The sequence below is a fragment of the Diabrotica undecimpunctata genome, chromosome 3 (assembly GCF_040954645.1).
Source record: "Diabrotica undecimpunctata isolate CICGRU chromosome 3, icDiaUnde3, whole genome shotgun sequence".
In the NCBI taxonomy this organism is placed as follows: Eukaryota; Metazoa; Arthropoda; class Insecta; order Coleoptera; family Chrysomelidae; genus Diabrotica; species Diabrotica undecimpunctata.
The window spans coordinates 73,359,525-73,376,544 of record NC_092805.1 but is presented as its reverse complement, the minus strand read 5'-3'; the positions used below and the strand labels follow the sequence as shown (position 1 = coordinate 73,376,544).

Sequence of the window (17,020 nt, the reverse complement as noted above, 5' to 3'; positions counted from 1 at the left end):
AACTAAGGGATAAATATTTAGGGGATGATTTTTTTCTATGCCATATTAAAGTGTATTACAAGTAGAATAGATCACTTTTTGTTCCATTCGAAAATCTCTATTCGTTTAAGAGATATAGCGTGGGTAAATTAGTCTGGGACACCCTGTATATATATATATATTTTTTTTTCCGCGCTAGGGCGTCAACCCGGTTCATCCCCTCGGAAGTTTCAGCCCTCTTTGTGTGCTTTACGTTTAGTTTCTTTCACAGAATTGCATACAAAATTGGTTAGTAATTATACAGTTTTAGTTTACAGTTTATGATGTGTTGATGAAGTACATAAAGGATATCAATATTTCCTGAAAAAATAATACAATTTAGGTCTATTGGAAGGTTTATCTTGTAGTGAATTAAGTTTTTACATAGTTTATTAATGTTTACATTATTTATTGGACATTCAAGTAAAACATGTACTAATGTATCCATTTTACCACAACTACACAGTGGATCGTCTGTAATGTTCATTTTGTGCTTATAATAAGGTGTTAGTGCATGATTAGCACGTACTCGATTTATTGTGGCGACAAAGTTTCTGTTTGCTATTTTGTGAAACCATGGTTTTCTGGGAATTCTTTGCTGGTGTTTACAAAAGTTTGTTCCGGTTGTTGAAGCGTTGTGTAGGTTTTGCCACATCTCATTTATTTTGTTTCTTTGGTTTAAGAATAGGTCGGACGGGGGTAGTTTAAGATTTAGTTCTTCTCCTGATGTTGGGGCTGTTTTTGCTAAGGTATCTACTATTTCATTACCTGTTATACCTGCGTGTCCCTTTACCCATAGATATATGACGACTTTATTCTTGATGTGGATCTCATTATGTAAATACAGGATATTTGCTTCAATATGATTAACTCATCTATTTATGTTTACTTTTTTAAGTTTATCTACTGCACTTTTGCTGTCCGTACATATTATGAATTTGTCGTGGTTAGAGCCGAGTATGTATTTCATAGCTTGCACAATTGCTGTTAATTCTGCAGTGTATATGGAAGCTTCCTTTGGTAGAATAAATTTTTTGTCAGTATTTTCTTCCACATGGTAAAAGGCACAGCTGGTATATTCTTTTGACTTTAATCCATCAGTGAATATAGAATCATAGTTTGGCCAGTATTTGTTTTTTGTTTCGTTAAACTTTGTTTGATTGAAACTTGCTACTTCTTGACTTTCAAAATAGTAGGTTCTAATTTCACGTGAAAAAATTAGTTCTGGCGAGTAAATTAGAACCGGGGGGAGTTGGTTGGAATAAAGTATATCTGTAATGTCAAGTATTTCTGAGAAAGTTTCTACTATGAGGGGGGTTTTCTTGAAGTGCCAGTATCTATGAGTCAAAACTTGAACTGTTAGTGATTGTATACTATTGAGGTAAGAAGTTTTTTTGGAAATGGTTTTTATCACAAATTTTCTGCTCAATAGTTGTCTTCTTAGTTTAAGGGGAGGTTCCACAGCTTCAGCTTGCATAATATTTATGGGTGTTGACTTAAGATATCCCAGGCAAACTCTTAAGCATTTATTTTGTTGTATCTCGATTTTATTTAGATGTGTATCTGCTGCTGTTCCATAGAGTTGACTTCCATAATCCATTATTGATCGTACCATTGTTTTGTAGAAAAGTAAAGCCGTATTTGGATCTGCTCCCCACTTTGCCCTACAAAACGCTCTTAAAATATTTATAGAATTACTTGTTTTTTTGATGATTTGGTGGATACAGTCCTTCCATAATAGTTTTCTATCTAGATGTAGGCCAAGATATTTTACAGAGTTGCTAATACGGAGTTTATATTTTCCTATTGTTAATGGTCTTTGGTAGTTGTTTCTATTTCTAGAGAAAATACATATATTGGTTTTGGACTCGGATATGGAAAGTCCCATGTTGTCTAGGCATTTTTGGATTTCTATAAATTCAGTGTTGATATTTTCTATACATTTGTCCTCTGATTTGTTACTGGTGTAAATAACAACATCATCGGCGTATTGAATAATTTTGGACTTTCGTGATATAACATTTTCTATGTCCATTGTGTACAGGCTGTAGAGGATTGGTCTCAAGATACTACCTTGTGGTAATCCAGATCTACATATTCTTGATTCCGAAACTTCTTTATTTATCTTTAAGGAAACTGATCGACTAGAGTAAGCTGATTTTATGAAGTTGGCAAAGGAGGTTGGTAGATCAATATTGATAAGTTTCTCTTCTAGTATATTTATTTGAACATTATCATATGCTGAAGTGATATCCAAAAATGTAGCCAAAGTGTTGTATTTTTGTGTGAATCCTAGATAGATGTCATTTACTAGTATCGTTAGGGGTTCTAAGGAAGATCTTCCCTTTCTAAAAGCATATTGTGAGTCAGGTAATATTATTATTATTATTCAAGCCTGTTCTTTATCATTCTTTCCATGGTTTTAAATATACACGATGATAAAGCTATGGGTCTATATGAATCTGCATTTCCGTTCTGTTTTCCAGGTTTTTTGATAGGTACTACGATGTATTCTTTCCACATTGGTGGAAAAGGAATCTTTTTTATCCAAATCGAATTGAACAATTCTAACAGGGCTTTCTTATGGCCTAAGGGCATTTTATGCAACATATTGTATGAAATGTTATCCGCCCCAGGAGATTTATTATTTGTTGATTTAATGCATTGTTCGAGTTCCCATAATTGAAATAGTGATTGTAGAAAAGAAGTGTTTCTATTTACGGTAGCTATTTGTTGAGTAATGTTGTTTTCAACCCATGGGGGCGAGATTTTTGTGTGGAATTCATTTATCCAGTCTTCTTTGGGGTTTATTGGGGGTTTATTTACTTGTTTTCGGTTTTTATATCGGTTTACTTTGTTCCACACTTCTTTAATTGGTGTATTTTGATTTAGATTTTGGCAATAATTAATCCAGCTTTTTTTCTTAGTTTCTTTGAAAGTTTTTTTAGCTACTGCATCAAGTCTTTTATATTCTGTTATATTATTAAGATTTGTAGCATGTGTGTAGGTTAAGTAAGCTTGTTTTCTTGCTTTAGCAGCTATGTTACAGGTTTCATTCCACCAGTCCTTCGAACAATGATTCCTATTTTGTGTGTTTGATTTTTGTAAGGGAATTGCTTTGTTGGCAGCTTTGTTAATATTGTCGATAATGCCCATTAGTGATGATTTTGGTTCTGTAGCTTCAAGTGCAGCGGTGTATACATCCCAATTAGCAGCCTTGAGTCTCCATATGTTATGTTTTGTCTGTTTAATTTGCGCAAGCGGGCTATTCCTTCCAAATTGTATGTGTATTGGTAAGTGGTTAGAGCCATAAGGTTCTTCTAAAGTAGACCACGTAATTAGGTGCGTCAGATCCGGTGTACAGAGGGTCAAGTCTACAGCTGACTTCTTATTGTTTGCTAATGTAGGTGATCCGTCGTTCAAAATTACTAGGTTGCATTGTTCGATAGCTTCCAAAAGAGTCTTGCCATAGGTATCGTCATATCCATCATTCCAAGCCAAACTATGTGCGTTAAAGTCGCCCCCAATTATGAATGGTTTTGGAATTTGTTCCAAAAAGTTGATCCACTGTTGTAATGATATTCTAGTTCTCGGTTTACAGTATACTGAAACGAAGTAAATTTTTTTATGTATAAATGGAAAATTAACCGAGATACAAGTATGCTCAAAGTTTATTGTAGTTGGAATTGAGACTTCTTGGTATATTAAGTCTGATTTTAATAAAATGGCTGAGCCGCCGTACCCGTCGTCCCGGTCACAGCGAATATTGTTGAGGCCTTTAAAATTATAATATTTTCCTGCTTTAAACCATGTTTCCGATAGAAGTGCAACGGAGTAGTTGCCCCTATCTAGTAGATATTCTAGGTTAGTTTTATTAGAAACTGCTGAACGGCAGTTCCATTGAAGAATATTTATTGAATGGTTGAGGTCTGAGAATGTGATGACGTGTTTCCATTTATAGTTAATTTGACTAAGTTTTCGAGTTCTTCCTTATTTATATTTATACTTTTTGTTACTAAAACTTTTGTGACAATTTCTATAACTAATTCTAATATTGAATTTATCATGCTCAGGTCTGAAGGAGATGCAACTGAATTATTATTAATATTTCCTTTATAGTTAATACTGTCTAATATTCCTCCCTTCGGTAATTGAGATCTAGGGAAAGCTATAATTTCATTATGCAAAATTAATGTTGGATCTGGACTATTTGGTCTCTGTCTTTTAAATGTTCTAGAATTTGTATTATTTGAATTATTGTAAAATATGTTATTTGTTGACATTTGGTTAATTGAATTTGATGGGAGCTGGGTGGGTGTATAATTATTGGGATTTAATGGAGGGAAAGTTTTGAGGCAGGAAATGTTTGTAGTTTGTTCCGTATTAATGGTTGTTGCTTTTGCATAGGAGTTCCTGGGAAACTGTCTGTTGGCGTCTTGATAACTAATATTACTGGAAGACATAGCGTCTTTTACAAGTTTTTGACGTTGAAATTCCCGACACGCGCTCAAATTTGTAGTAAAATGATTCCCCGAACAACTAAAACATTTTGGAGTTATATCGGTCGTTTTACACTCTTTTGAGTTGTGTGATTCCTGACATTTTTCGCACCTAGCCCTGCTCTTACATTGTCCCCCTGTATGTCCAAATCTTAGACAATTAAAGCATAATAGCACCTTTGTTTATATGGCTCGACTTCCTTTAGTACCTTGTTGATTGTTACATATTTTGGTAGTACCTGTGACCTAAAACTAACTACACATGTTTTTGTTGGAATATATTGGGTACCTTTTTCATCTACTTGCCTCCTATTTAATCTTTTGACTTGAATGACTTCAAATTTACAGTGTAAATCGTACATTTTGATTCTGTCTTTAACATACTCTACTGAAAATTCTGTGGAAATATCTCTTATTACGCCCTGTCTAACTACAAGAAACTTAGGAATGTATATGTCTAAATTATTTTTTGTAAATATTGCTTCATTTTTTTTAGATATGATATAGTTGGCCGATTTATAATCTTTAAATTTTATACGTATTTTATTTCTCCCTACTGCGTCAATGCTCACAATTTTTTCATCAATTTCTTTAAAATTTGTGATAATAATGTCACCTATCCTTAAAGCGTTTAACCTGCCTTTAAAATCGGGTGAATTATTTTCCAAATACACGTAATGAGGTCCCAAGTCGTTTTGTCGGTAAAGAAATTCTTCCCTTTTTGTTCCTACTTCTTTGTTTATGGTATTTGTTATTGAAGTGTGTACATTAGCAAAGTCATTATCTATAATGGGTTTATTATTAACAAGTTTTGTGGTACTTATCTGTATAACCGGAACCAGATTTTGAAATCCTAACAGCTCCTCGTTTGAAGATGATGCATGTTCTGTATCCATTTGGGTTTCTAAAACATTGTTATCGGAGGCATCGCCTCCGCTAACTGCACTCATAAGTTTTTAATGTCTTTCCGAATTTCGCTTTTTTATTTGGTGTAATTAATTTACTTTTAAAGTTCACGAAATATTTATTTATATAGCTAATTTATAAACACCGGTTTTAAAAACAAGCTTCTTTCTTACGCACGTCTAACTACCACGACGAATGAAAGCTGACTGAAAAAAAAAAAAAAACTTGTTAACATGGTAATTAATTGATGTTTAAGTGTTGAAAAATCATTCTGCGATTCTTTTCCAAACTGGAAGATCGGTCCTGCACAAAAGCTAGTATTATATTCTCGTCTAATGGGTGGGAAATTGGGAGAAGAATCACTAGTTTTTCTTTTTTTTTTTTTGGCAAGGGTTTAGGAGAAGATGGTTGATCATGTGTTGACCTAAAGTTCGATTTAGAAGAAGTATTATGGACTGGATGTTGTGCTGTAGAAGTTTTTAAAGCGGGAAATTCTATAGCTGAATCAATTAATGGAGCAAATTTATTTTTTTTGTATGAGGCTAGAATAGGCCGGATTGTTAATAACTTTTTCAGCTTCTTTGAAGATATATTCAAATTAGACATAGCTTCTTTGATTCTAGTTTGCTTTTAAATTCTGGACACTCCTTATAAGTAGAATTATGACTATTATTTTTGCAATAAACACAAAAAATATTGCATGCTTGGCACACAGATCCATTTTCTGACCCACAATTTCTACACCTTTTCTTTCCCCTACAATGTGAGCCGGAATGGCCGTATGGGAGACAACGAAAACATTGCATAACTGGATTAATATATAAGTTTCTACAGGGCATCTAACTTTATTAATATAAATAAATTGAGGAATAAGTTTTCCTTCAAATGTAACAATGATCATTTGACGAGGAACATGTTCCATATTGTTATCTTTTTGGTTAACTCTAGTCATGCGTTTTACTTTTTTAATAGGTACACTAGAATTAATCATTTGTAGGAGGGCCCCCTCGCTGTAGGAAGTATCGACTGACTGAACTAACCCATGGCCCGGAATATATGCAAGTAAATTATTATTTCAAAGAATGGATCTTTAACTAATTTATTGGCAATACTGCCCAAATTTAGTTCGATTTTTATATGATTGCGACCAAACCGTACTAATTTCAATAATATTTTTATCATACTCTTTTACATTTATTAACTTTTCACCCAATTTCATTGGATGTAATCTCCAATACTTAATTCTAAATGTTCAACAAAAACATGAAACGGTCCCAAATCGTTAGGTTTAAATCTATTTGTTAATTGATTTAATAAACGTTGTTTATCATAATATGAGTTTTTGTCAGATTCCAAGTTTTTGTCGAGTGTATCGGTACCAGATAATTCATTTAATTGATTATTGTGTGTATGTGATTGTGCATTATTGGCTTCGGAGTCTCTGTCCATTCGCCATCTTACCTTTATGGGATTATTTTGTATTTTTTATTCGGAAGCTCTAAAGGAGTGACCCTTGCTTTCTTCTCGTTTGCTATACAATCATAGTCCTGCTCTAATTTTACAAAGAAATATTTCCTATATATCTAATTTTACAATTATACCTTAGATTTTTATTTCTCTTATAACATATTCAGCTTGTTTTGAATTATTTCCTTTTGTTGTGTTTTTTTTAATTTTTTTTTTTATTTTTTTTTATTTTTTTCTTTTTTTATATATACATATATATATACACACATATATTATTTATTTGTTTTTTTTTCCTATCTTTTTATCTTATATAATTTGGGATATTAGACTAGGATACAATTTGACGCTCAGGGGTCGATCAGAGCATTTAGACGAGACAGGTGGACCTCGGATAGACTTAGGGCTTTGCACGAAGGGAAAAAAACATAGGCTATAAACTTAATCTAATACATAAAATATGTTTATACAAAATTGATAAATATTATAATCTTCTGAACTTAATAATTGGGTTAGGTTATATGGTTTGGTGATTTTGGGTATTTTGGTTATTTCTTCACTTAATACTTTTACTTCATTACTTATTTTAGAACAGCCTAATATCATGTGCTCTGTTGTACCTTCTTCTCCGCATGTACAATTAGGAGAATCACTTAATTTTATTTTATATTTATACTGCGGAGTTAAAACATGGTTGAACCTTAATCTGCACAATACAGAGAAAAACCGCTTACTTCCCGACAGTCTTGAGAACCAAGATTGGCTAGGAGGCTCGGTAACTATGTTTTTATAAAATTTTCCTTTGGACTGCTTCTATACATTTCTCTCCATTCTGTTAGTAATATGGGCTTTACGTGGCAAGCAATTTCATTGTGAGGACATTTATACTTTAAATATTCTCCTGTTCTACTTCCTATTTTAGCTTCTTCGTCTACTTCTTCATTTTCTTTTATTCCACAATGCCCTTTAATCCAAACAAGTGATACATTAATCTTTTGAGATTGTAGTTCATGAAGTTTAGTAATTATTTTGGTAAAAATATAATTACTATTGACCTGGTGGATATTTTTTATTTTGATAACAGCACTTTTACTATCTGAACAAATTGCAAATGATTCTTCTGTAACTTTCATATTACTTATATATAGAAGAGCTTCTAATATGGCGATTAATTCTGCCGTATATATTGTTAGTTTTTCATTTAATTTATAAGATTTTTTAATGTTATTATGTGAATCAAATATAGCGCAACCTACTTTATTGTTACTCTTTGATGCATCGGTGAATATATAGCGACATCTGGGAAGATACTTTTCTAAATCTTGCTTAAATATGTATTGTCTAATTCTTGGGTGAAATTTTGAATAATCTTGGAGAAAAACACAGTTAATTGGATGAATGTTGTAAATATTTATACTATATAGTGGATCTATATCTGAAGAGTGTATTTCTTCTATTACGTTATGTATTACATAATATGACTCTGTAATAGTTAAACTTTTTTTCGATTTCCAATAACTGTGGGTAAGATCCGATGTCAACAGTATATTAATTTTTTGGACTAAGTCGCTTTTTTTGGAGCTTAATTTAGCTATAAAATTGGAAGCTAAAATCTTTCGGCGATATTTTAGTGGAGTTTCCGCTACTTCTGCAAATAAACAATCAATTGGTGTACTTTTTAAAGCCCCTAGACATAGTCTTAGACACTTATTTACTACGTGGTCTATTTTTTCTAGTTGACTTTTTGAAGCTTGGTCGTAGAAGAAACAACCATAATCCAGTATTGACCTAATGTAGGATTTGTACAGAAGGATTGCTACATTTGGATCTGATCCCCATTTTGTTCCACATACTGACCGTAAGATGTTAATTCCTTTTTCTGTTTTCTTGATTAGATAATCTATGTGATTTTTCCATCTAGATGCATTCCTTAATTGATTATTATTTTTATTGTTTATACATGAACTCATGTTAATATCTTCATGTACAATAATATTCTCAACAAGAACATTGACTCGATTATCTTGATTAAAATTACCATTCGGCGGCCCCTTGCCGCTGGTGGATGGATTGTTTTCCCCTGACATTGGTCGGTCCGGGGCAGAAATATTCAAAAAATCAAAATTTACTTACAGTAGTTTTCCTTTTAAACACAAACTTAATATATATATATATATATATATATATATATATATATATATATATATATATATATATATATATATATATATATATATATATATATATATATATATATATATATATATATATATATATATATATATATATATATATATATATATATATATATATATATATATATATATATATATATATATATATATATATATATATATATATATATATATATATATATATATATATATATATATATATATATATATATATATATATATATATATATATATATATATATATATATATATATATATATATATATATATATATATATATATATATATATATATATATATATATATATATATATATATATATATATATATATATATATATATATATATATATATATATATATATATATATATATATATATATATATATATATATATATATATATATATATATATATATATATATATATATATATATATATATATATATATATATATATATATATATATATATATATATATATATATATATATATATATATATATTATATATATATATATATATATATATATATATATATATATATATATATATATATATATATATATATATATATATATATATATATATATATATATATATATATATATATATATATATATATATATATATATATATATATATATATATATATATATATATATATATATATATATATATATATATATATATATATATATATATATATATATATATATATATATATATATATATATATATATATATATATATATATATATATATATATATATATATATATATATATATATATATATATATATATATATATGTTCTTTCTTCATTTTTGTTTTCCTTTATGTACTGAGATCTTCTCTGGCTCGATATGTGATTTTTCTCCATTCCATCTTGTTATTCATTTTTCTTTTCCAATTTCTTCCATATCTTTTTCTACCTCTTGATTGCATCTATTTTTTGGCCTTCCTTCTCTCTTTTTTAAAGCTATAGTGTAGTTTAGTACCCTTTTTGGAGTCCTCGTGTTACGCATCCTTTTTAGGTGACCTCGCCATCTTAGTCTCTGTGCCTTTATGACTCCTATTATGTTAGGTTGATTATATAATTTCTTTAACTCATCATTTGATCTTCTTACCCATAAACCGTCCCTTATTATTCCTCCATATATCTTCCTCAGGATTTTCCTTTCCCATATCTCCAGTAACTTTTGTTCATTTTTTGTCATTGTCCATGTCTCACTGCAGTATGTTACTATTGGTTGTATAGTTGTTTTGTATAACTGTATTTTTGCCTTTGTTGATAAAAACTTGCTTTTCAACATTCCACTAAGAGCATGTAACTTCCATTGCCTGCCATTATTCTAGCTTGTATTTCTTCTTTAATATTAGGTTTACGTGATATTATTGCATCAAGGTATGTAAATCTTTCTACCATTTCGAATTCATATGATGCTCTTTCTTCTACTTCTACTTTAAACTTTTGTCCATCCCTGAACTGATCATCTGTCCACTGCATACATTTTGTTTGAGTTTCATTTATGTAAAGTTCCATTTTCTTTGCTGCTTTTACTATTCTCTGTACTATCTCCTGTAGCTCTTTTTTCCTCTTGCCAGCAACACTACATCATCCGTAAATGCCAAAACTTGGTGTCTTTTATGATATAGGAGTCCTTCTCTATTGATTTTCGCTTCTCTCATTATTTTTTCTAGGCATAAATTGAAGAGTAATGATGACAAAAGGTCGCCCTGCTTTAATCCTTCGTTTACTATAAATTTGTCCGATGCATGATTGTTTACCTTTGACTCTGTTTTCTGTATTCTCTAAAGTAAGATGTATCATGTTACACAACTTTCTGCTAACTCCAGTTCCTCAAGGGGTCTCTTTTAATTCCTTCCTCTTTATTCTATCGTATGCTTGCTGGAAGTCGATGAATAGCGCTATCGTTGGTAAGTTGTGTTCATAGCTTTCTGCTTGTAATTCTCTGATTATGAACACACTTGGTCCGTTGTGCTTCTCCCTCGTCTAAATCCGCACTGATATTAGCCTATTATATTTTCAACTTCTTTTCTAGCTTATCTTTTATGGATTTTGATAGGATTTTATATACGGTATTAGTAACGCTACTCCTCTGTAATTACTGCATTCTGTTTAGTCTCCTTTTTTCTGTAATGGGCAAATAATGGCCTTCCTTCCAATCTTCTGGTATTCGTTCTTTTATCTATATCTCCTTTAAGATCTTGTATATCCAATTATTTAGCAGTTTTCCACCATATTTCATCATCTCTGCTGTTATGTTATCGCTTTCCAGGGGATTTGTTGTTTTTCAGATTTTTTATGATTTCCTCGATTTATTCTTTGCTGGGTGAATTATCTTCTATGTCTTCTAAGTGTTCGATTCTTGCTTCTGCTTCCATACATTCTCTTTGGTTTGACTTATTATTGTAATTTAGTAATTCATTAAAATACTCTTTCCATCTTTAGAACTATTTCTGCTTCCCCGCTTATATTATTTCCTGCTTTGTTTTTAACGAATATGGGATTTTGTTGCAAACCTTTTTTTTTTCATTTCTAGCAGCTTGATATAGGTTTTTGGTTTTTTTATTTCTGTAATTCTCTTCTATTTCTTTTAGCTTATTTTCTGTGTTTTCTCTTCTTTTCTCTCAGCACCCTCTTTACTTTTTGTCTTTGCTCCATATATCTATTCTTTGTCTCTGTTGTTTCTTTCGTGATCATTTGCATCCTTAATGATTTTCTTAGTTCTATTTCTTTTTGGCACTCTATGTCGAACCAATCTTTCCTCTTTTTATTCTCTTGTTTATTACATTCTTTTGCTGCTTTGTTCATTATTTGCTTATGTTTTCCCATTTGTTCTCAGTTTGCTCTTCTATTTGTATCTTTTTTAGTTCTCTTTCCATTGTTTCCTCGTATATTTCTTGCTCTTTCTTTGTTGATAATCGAATTGGGTTATGCATACATTTTTTGACGTGACAACGTCTTAAATTAGGTGGCTCGGAGTCACTCATGAAAAAGTGTCCCGCCCGCTCACGTCTGTTACGATGAGTCACCGAACGAGAGAGAGCACTCAAACATGATCGGTCCGCTGCGCGCGCAGCACTAGAGAATTAGGCGCGTTGAATCGGTGCGTGTTTGTGTCTCTGTCTTTCTCGAGCGTTTTAGTAAACAAAATATATTTCTATAGTTCAAATTTGTGCAATTCTTATTTTCATTCAATTCCTTGTTCCTATTGTGCAATTTAATAATATTCATATCAATAAATATTCTACCGAGAAAAAGACGTTGTCACGTAAAATCTTCGCCCGTAAAACCGACTTTACAGGCAACCGATTTTTTTCTTTTATTTTGTTTTTGTTTTCTGGTATTAGTTGCTTAATTTTGATGCCCACCATGTAATGATCTGAGTCAACGTCTGGTCCTCTGGATGTACTTATCTTCTTTATACATTGCTGTTCTTCTTTTTCGATGAGCACGTGGTCTATTTTGTTTTTAGTCTTTCTATCTGGGGATATCCATGTTTCTTTGTGTATTTCTTTTCTTTCGAAATATGTGCTCATTATGATCATATTTTTTTTCTCTTGCGAAATCTATCAGGAATTGTCTGTACTCATTAGTTTCATTGTGTTTACTATATTTTCCTATTGTCGGTCTAAATACTTCTTCCTTCCCTATTTTGGCATTTGCTTCGCCTAAAATAATTTTCATATCAAATCTGGGTATATTTTCGATTTTTATGTTTAATTCACTGTAGAAACATTCTTTGACATCATTATCTTTTTCTTCTGAAGGCGCGTGAATATTTATGAGGGTAAGTTTTTGGTATTTTCTCTTGAACCTGATACTACATATGCGGTCTGAAACTGGTTTAAACTCTACTATTGCTTCTTTTAGCTCTTTTCTTATCATAAGACCTGTGCCTAACGTTCGATTCTTTCCGCCGCTGTTAAAAAACACTGTATCTTCTATTTCTAATATATCATTTCCCAGCTGTTTCGTCTCCTGTAAAGCTACTATGTCAAAATGGAACTTTTCGATTTCTCTCGCTAAATGTTTAAATTTGCCTTCTCCATAGGTGCCTCTTACATTCCATGTTCCTAAAAGTAAGTGTTCTTTTCGTAATGTTTTGTTGTGTTTTGGTCAGGTTTTCATTTTTTTGTCATTCCACTTCAACTTTTTGTCATTCCACTTCAATTCGCTGTTATTTACCCATATTTTTTTTACTTCAATCTTGACTTCATTTCCTTTATTTCTTTCTTCTTGAGCAATGTTTCTAACTGTTTTCTGTATTTCTCGTTCTTTTATGGTTGCATCTTTGTTAATATATATTTTGTACTCTTTAATTTCTTTTAACTTGTGCTTTTTTTTCATTATTTTTCTTTTTTCTTCTTGGTTTTCTAATTCAATTAGGCATGTTGTGAGCCTAACCTAACTTGTGAGCATTCCTTATTTTAACCTCTACCCCTATATGTTGTTTGATGAAATTATTGATTGTTCCTTTTAACCCTGCTTGCTCATATGTGTCTATCCTTAGGCTGTTCATAACTATATTATTTATTCGTCAGTGTTTTTCCATAACTTCCATGTTTTTTGTTATTTCTCTAAGTTCCTCCTTGATCTCTATATTTTCTTGTTTTAGTTCTAAATTTTCTTTTCTCAGCTCTCTGTTTTCCATTATGAGCTTTTCTATTGTTTCCTTGCTTTCTTTTTATTTCCTTAATGTAATTGGTGAGGTGGCTCATCATTATTAGTAATTGATCAATTTTTGTTTCCTGATTTTTTTTCTCTAGAGTTTTTGTTGGTGTTCTCGAGAACTTCTTGCTCTTTCTGAAAATGTTATCTTCTTCCTCTCTGTCTTTATATCGGTCATTCCTTTTTGACCCTCCTTCTGAAAGTGTATCATCACTGTCTAAATTGTTCATATATTTTTCCATTTCCCGGCGCCAAACAATATCTTCCACCTCAACAGTTCAGAGAAGACAGCTTTTACAGTATTTATTTTTATGTTTATTTACCGTTGTTATTTTTCTGTGTCTACCCCAAAAGTCTATTCACAACGGCAACGTCGCAATTTCAAAGGTCAGAGTTTCGTTTCTATGCTTTGATGTTAATTAGGCTTATCAATTATAGCGATCTTACTTTTTATATGGCCTTGGTGTTTTCGGATGTTACTTCACAGATTTTAAAGTTTTTTTCTTAGCACTCTCCTTAACTGAATGTCTTATATTGTTCACTGGATATTTTCAATAATTTATTTCCAGTTACAACTCTCAGAAATTGAGTTTATTGCAGATGACAAATAAAATATTTGTTTACGTTTTGGTTACTGTGTTGCCAGTACAAACTTAATATACTTATAACTAATAATGAGAACCAAATAACCTACAAACACCGATGTCACTTCATATAGTGTATGGTATCACGTCTTTACTAGTCAACAGTCGGAGTACGAATGATTTTTGAAACTTAATCCCTATAAAGGATCAGCAATTTCAACATACACAAAGAAAAGAAAAAATCTCACAAAAGCTCATATTGATAACAAATATAAGGAATGTGATAACAGCCTGATATTTTCCCTTAAGAGATGGGAAATCTTAAATGCAGTACACACAATTGCAATGACATTTTATAACAGGACAAAACCTCTATAAATATTTTGAAGAAGTTGTCACAAAATAGTTTTGAGGACATAAACAGAGATCTCCAGAATTTGAAAGCAAACTTACAATTAAAAAGAAACAGCTATAATCTATTTGAAAATTATCACTAACAGTTTTTATAACAAAACTCATTGGCATTTTATGTTCCATTGTATTTTAAGTTTGTTGGGGTGGTCATATAATTTTTATAAATTCTTATATAAAACTGAGACGAGAAAGTATCATTAGTTATAATTTTTCTGCTTTGAACACTCATGTATAAAGACCTTCTATAATAAAAACTGTGCTATCATGTGTTTTCAAATCAAATTATGATAGAGATTTGAATTTTATGTTGTATTCAAAGTTTGTCTTTTAATAAAGTTGTTAATTGAGACTAGCTGAATGATAACTGTCAAAGCAAAAAATTTGATCAAAGGTTTTTTTTAATTGTTGTACAAAACTGAGAGAAGAAAGTATTGACATTTATAATTTTGCTACTTTGAACAGTCCTATATAAAGACTGTTGTAATCTTCTGACATAACAACTATTCTAAATATCATGCATTTCCAAATTGAGTACAAATGAGTAAAGCGCTACAAACACTGAGAAGAGCAGGACAAGATAGACACAATATATTTAGTAGATTGAAAAATAATACACAAGAAGCTCAAGCAAATGTGACTTTTAATTTTAAGAAGAAATAAGTGTCAAAATAAAATTGAAGGACAATTAATACATTTCACTAATCTTACTAATAAATAATAACCTCAATGTTAATTAAATAAAATATCTACCTATCTACTTCGTCCAGTATTATGATTTTGTGCCTGCCAGGGGGCAATGTTACTTTTTGTTGTGCAAATCTTTTAACTTTATCTCTTACTATATCAATACCTCTATCATTAGATGCATTAAGTTCCAATACAGCATCTTTAAAAGCAGGTCCTAATAGAATTCTTGCCAAGCATAAAATGGTGGTGGTTTTTCCCACTCCAGGTGGACCCTGAAAATATAAGTACAAACAATTGTGATTCAGCTTGTTTAAAACTATAATCCATTTGGAGACTAGCAAGAAGATATACACTTATGCTAACCATTATGGGATTGCTTTATTATGAAACACTCTTTGATAAGTTCCTCTAATATGCAAACAACTTGTCAGGGAAGCTATTAGTTACGTTATTATGAAGAGCAAGAGGGCGAAGATTGTTGCTTTTCTGGTGATAATACTTACTGCAATAATTATATTTGGTAAATTTCCTTGCTTGGAAAATACTGAAAGTCGTGTAATGGTATCTTCATTCCCTACTATTTCTTGAAATGTTTGTGGTCTATACTTTTCAATCCTAGAAAAAATGTTTTAATGTAAGTATCCCCATGTATATAAAAAAAAGTGGTCTACCAAGGTAAATTGCAGTGTTTTTTAACAGGCTGTTTTTCTTCTTTCTTGGAACTTGAAGGTCCCGGCATCGGTTCATCGTCTACTTCAAGAGATGCCATTTTTTAATAAATAATGCCCAAACAAGGTACTTTTTTAAAATATATTTTGTTGTGTATTTAGTTTGATTTTGAGGTTAACATTTTCATTCCCTCCACAATTTCTTCTATTTTCAGTTAAACCACAGAACACAGAATACTCCAACTTGGGTTATGGTTGGCGTATTCTGTGGCTGAACTGTTGAACATTAAGCTGAAATCCTACATGGTAAAAGGCTGTAGGCCGTTTTTAGAATAAATAAATTAACAAACAGAGAGTTTTTGTGCAAGTAAACACGTATAAGTACGTAACCATTACGTAACGTATATTTTTGACTTTGACATATAGCATTTTTCATATAAAACTGCTTGCACGTCATTCAAGATTTACGACGTCAGAACCTCACAGTGTTGCCAGAATATCAGAATAGTTAGTAAGTGAGGAATTTTTCAAATGTCAACTATTTGTCAAACTATTATATTAACAGTAAATATACAGTCCATCTAATTTACAAACCGTCGCACGTCATTATCTACGTCAGAAAGCGAAGTTGACATAGTTGCCAAAGTATAAAAAAATCCTGAATCCATTTTAAATCAAATAGGTCACATAATTATTATTATACTCTTTACAACGACTATTTAAATTCTTACGTGACATTTTTGAAATAAAACACACTAATTTTGTTCTAAAATAGGTAAAAATATAAAACAAGATTTATATATAAAAAGATTTATACAGTCCATCTAATGGATTCAGGATATTTTTATACTTTGGCAACTATGTCAACTTTGATCTCTGTCAATGATGA

General features: G+C 30.8%; 1 protein-coding gene across 1 annotated transcript in view; it reads right to left on the bottom strand.

The window, feature by feature from the left end:
• The window catches only part of RfC4 (replication factor C subunit RfC4), a 79,944-nt gene extending 63,455 nt beyond the window's left edge, over positions 1 to 16,489 (bottom strand). Inside the window, exons 1-3 of the mRNA XM_072526061.1 lie at positions 16,135 to 16,489; positions 15,967 to 16,078; positions 15,527 to 15,735 (exon numbers count right to left, since the gene is read on the bottom strand). Of these exons, the coding sequence (XP_072382162.1) occupies positions 15,527 to 15,735; positions 15,967 to 16,078; positions 16,135 to 16,232 (419 nt within the window). The 5' untranslated portion in view covers positions 16,233 to 16,489. The remainder of the gene's footprint in view (positions 1 to 15,526; positions 15,736 to 15,966; positions 16,079 to 16,134) is intronic.
• Between the last annotated feature and the right edge of the window lie 531 nt (positions 16,490 to 17,020).